The 2,738-nt window shown below is 36.7% G+C and overlaps 1 protein-coding gene and 1 long non-coding RNA gene across 3 annotated transcripts in view; one reads left to right on the top strand and one right to left on the bottom strand.

Annotated features, from left to right (window-relative positions):
• The window catches only part of LOC107631808 (NADH dehydrogenase [ubiquinone] iron-sulfur protein 8, mitochondrial), a 3,445-nt gene extending 876 nt beyond the window's left edge, over positions 1 to 2,569 (top strand). For both annotated transcript variants that reach the window (XM_016335366.2, XM_016335365.2), the window contains exons 3-9: positions 117 to 195; positions 651 to 704; positions 800 to 891; positions 969 to 1,082; positions 1,876 to 1,943; positions 2,024 to 2,135; positions 2,242 to 2,569. In XM_016335366.2, coding sequence (XP_016190852.1) covers positions 117 to 195; positions 651 to 704; positions 800 to 891; positions 969 to 1,082; positions 1,876 to 1,943; positions 2,024 to 2,135; positions 2,242 to 2,337 — 615 coding nt within the window. In that variant the 3' untranslated portion in view covers positions 2,338 to 2,569. The remainder of the gene's footprint in view (positions 1 to 116; positions 196 to 650; positions 705 to 799; positions 892 to 968; positions 1,083 to 1,875; positions 1,944 to 2,023; positions 2,136 to 2,241) is intronic.
• Positions 2,321 to 2,691, bottom strand: LOC110270416. The gene is made up of 2 exons (XR_002359919.1): positions 2,621 to 2,691; positions 2,321 to 2,519 (listed from the first exon to the last, which is right to left on the bottom strand). It is a non-coding gene; the product is annotated as an uncharacterized LOC110270416 (long non-coding RNA).

Below are 2,738 nucleotides of genomic sequence, written 5' to 3'. Positions count from 1 at the left end.
CTGATCATTTGCAAGATATGTAATCTTAGGGTGAATGTTTGAATAAATTCTGTTGTAGGGAGATTGTTGTTTAGCTAACTATTGGCATTTATCCCTCGTTGTTCTGCCTTGTTTAGGCTGTAGCTGGTCAAGGGCTGCATAACTCACAAAACTATGCCCTGCGATTCAATGCACACTCCTTCTCTACCAAAAAAGGTCTTGTCTTTTTCCTCGCTAATTCGCCCAAATATTTCCTTCATTTATATGGAAGGTTAGCTTGCGGAATTGTTGAACAATCTTAAATGAATTTTGGTTGTTTTATATGCCAAATCGGTTTTATGACAATCATGATCGAGTATTTAGTTCTTTGGATGGGTCAATATGGGTTGCTTGGAAGTTGAAGGTGTTAATGAGTGGGACTCACATGTGCCTCTTCCCGCCCCCCGGGGGCACCAAAAAAAAAAAAAATTGAAAGCATTAATCCAATTAAGCAGGTCAAGGAAGCAGTTTCTAAAAAAATGGTTAGAATGAATAAAGATGATCCATCTTTGTTGATGTAATACCTTCTATAGTACTATCATTTTATGTGTCTATTTAGAAATCTACTTGAATCCTAACTGCTTTCAATTTGTATTTGTATATATCTTAATTTTCTTCTGCACAAACTGCAGAAGATGAAGAAAGAGAGCAACTAGCTAAGGAACTTTCAAAGGATTGGAGTTCTGGTATTTATTTGCGAGTCTAACATTCTCTGTTTTCTTTTTTCTTTCTCTTGCCCATTAAATGTAAATTGACTTTTTTATTAATCCTATGCCTGCAGTTTTTGAGCGTAGCATCAATACCCTGTTTCTGACTGAAATGGTTCGGGGTCTAATGTTAACGCTGAAATACTTCTTTGACACAAAAGTCACAGTAAGTGTTGTCTAACAAATGGTAAAAAGTCAAAACCATTAAAGATTCTAGCTTAAAGCATGATTTCTATAATGCAGATCAATTATCCATTTGAGAAAGGCCCTTTGAGCCCTCGTTTCCGTGGTGAACATGCACTGCGACGATATCCAACAGGAGAGGAACGCTGCATTGCTTGCAAACTTTGTGAAGCTGTAAGGATTTTATTATTTATCTGATCTGATAATTTTGCTTTAACAGTGGTGTTCGAGTGTGTGGTTACTGCTGTATGGCATATGCATGATAGCGTCTAACCTGTTCTAATACTAACCTTTTCAAGTTTGTTTATTTTTTATGTTGGTTGTAGGTTAGTGACATATAGTGTGCATGTTAGTCTATTGTTAATGATCATGTCCTGGAAATCATTCTAATTGATCTGCAACTTTGAAAAGTCTATTTTGTATTAATTAAATTTGGGTTCCATACGGAGGTATCCTCAGAGAACTATCAAACCCTTTAATCTTTGGAGTCTGATGATAGGGAAATTTTTCTTTATGATAATAGTATTGCATTAAATATTCCTGTTATTACTGCTGAATCTCCTACATCAGAGGCTAGGGTCATTGTGAGAAATTAAGAAACATGAAGGATGTTCAAGAGGAATGTCTGGATGAGGTCTCTAAACATAGGATGTGAGCTCAAATGAGTGAATCATGTAATGTCCCTACATAGTGAATTTGAAAGCAGATAAATATCACATGATAGGCAAGTGATGCCGATTTGGTAGAAACTCATTTCTTCTAGAAATTCTGAAAGTGCTGGATACTCAAGATAACTGATTTATTAATGAACGTCAATTTTCAAACTCTGAATATGCCATATCTCTGAATAGAGCCTCCAACTGTATCACTGTCATTTTGTCCTCTCTCTCTCTCTCTCTCTCTCTCTCCAAAATATTTTATTGGGTCTGTCTAACAGTGTTTAAGTAACGTATCTTTTATCTATCAGATATGTCCTGCACAAGCAATCACAATTGAGGCTGAGGAACGAGAAGATGGCAGTCGCAGGACAACTCGGTGAATTACCTCCTTTGCCTATGACCTTTTCTACTTCCTTCACTCGGCTTTCTTGCTGTCTTACTTCTTAAATCTTTCAGGTATGATATTGACATGACCAAGTGCATCTATTGTGGATTTTGTCAAGAGGCGTGCCCTGTTGATGCCATTGTTGAAGGGCCAAACTTTGAATTTGCTACAGAGACTCATGAGGTTCATTTCTTTCTCATCCATGATCAATCATGCAAATGCGCTTCGTTGGTGGATGCCTGTTACTGTTCCTTTCCTTTCTTATTTGTTGCCTGTTTAACCATTGCAGGAGCTACTTTATGACAAAGAGAAGCTACTTGAGAATGGAGATCGATGGGAAACTGAAATAGCGGAGAACCTGAGATCTGAAAGCCTTTATCGCTGATTGTTCTCGGGTAGTTGAGTTTTGATAAATAATATGATCAGTGTATGGTCGTAAAGATTTGTATGTATTAATGGATTTGTTGCATGAGTTTTTTGTTTTATGTATCGTTGCGTTGGTAGTAAGGATGCATGGTGATGATATTTATCATCTTGAGATGTTGAACAAATGAAATAATTGAAGAACTAGATGTCATTAAAGCTTCCAACAAAAAAAATAGATGATACATCTTTAATTCGGTCTTATTGGTAGAACAAGGCCAATGGCGTCGCATTATAAACTAAACAAAACAATGCTAAAGGCTAATGAAACAGCCAAACGCATAAACAAACACACCGAGGTAGAGATATCTTGCAAAGCGAGTTCAAACTTCAAAGTGCTATCTACACAGGCTTCTTTGTTCT

This window comes from Arachis ipaensis, chromosome B03 (genome assembly GCF_000816755.2).
Source record: "Arachis ipaensis cultivar K30076 chromosome B03, Araip1.1, whole genome shotgun sequence".
Taxonomy (NCBI): Eukaryota; Viridiplantae; Streptophyta; class Magnoliopsida; order Fabales; family Fabaceae; genus Arachis; species Arachis ipaensis.
This window is presented reverse-complemented; position numbering and strand designations above follow the sequence as displayed.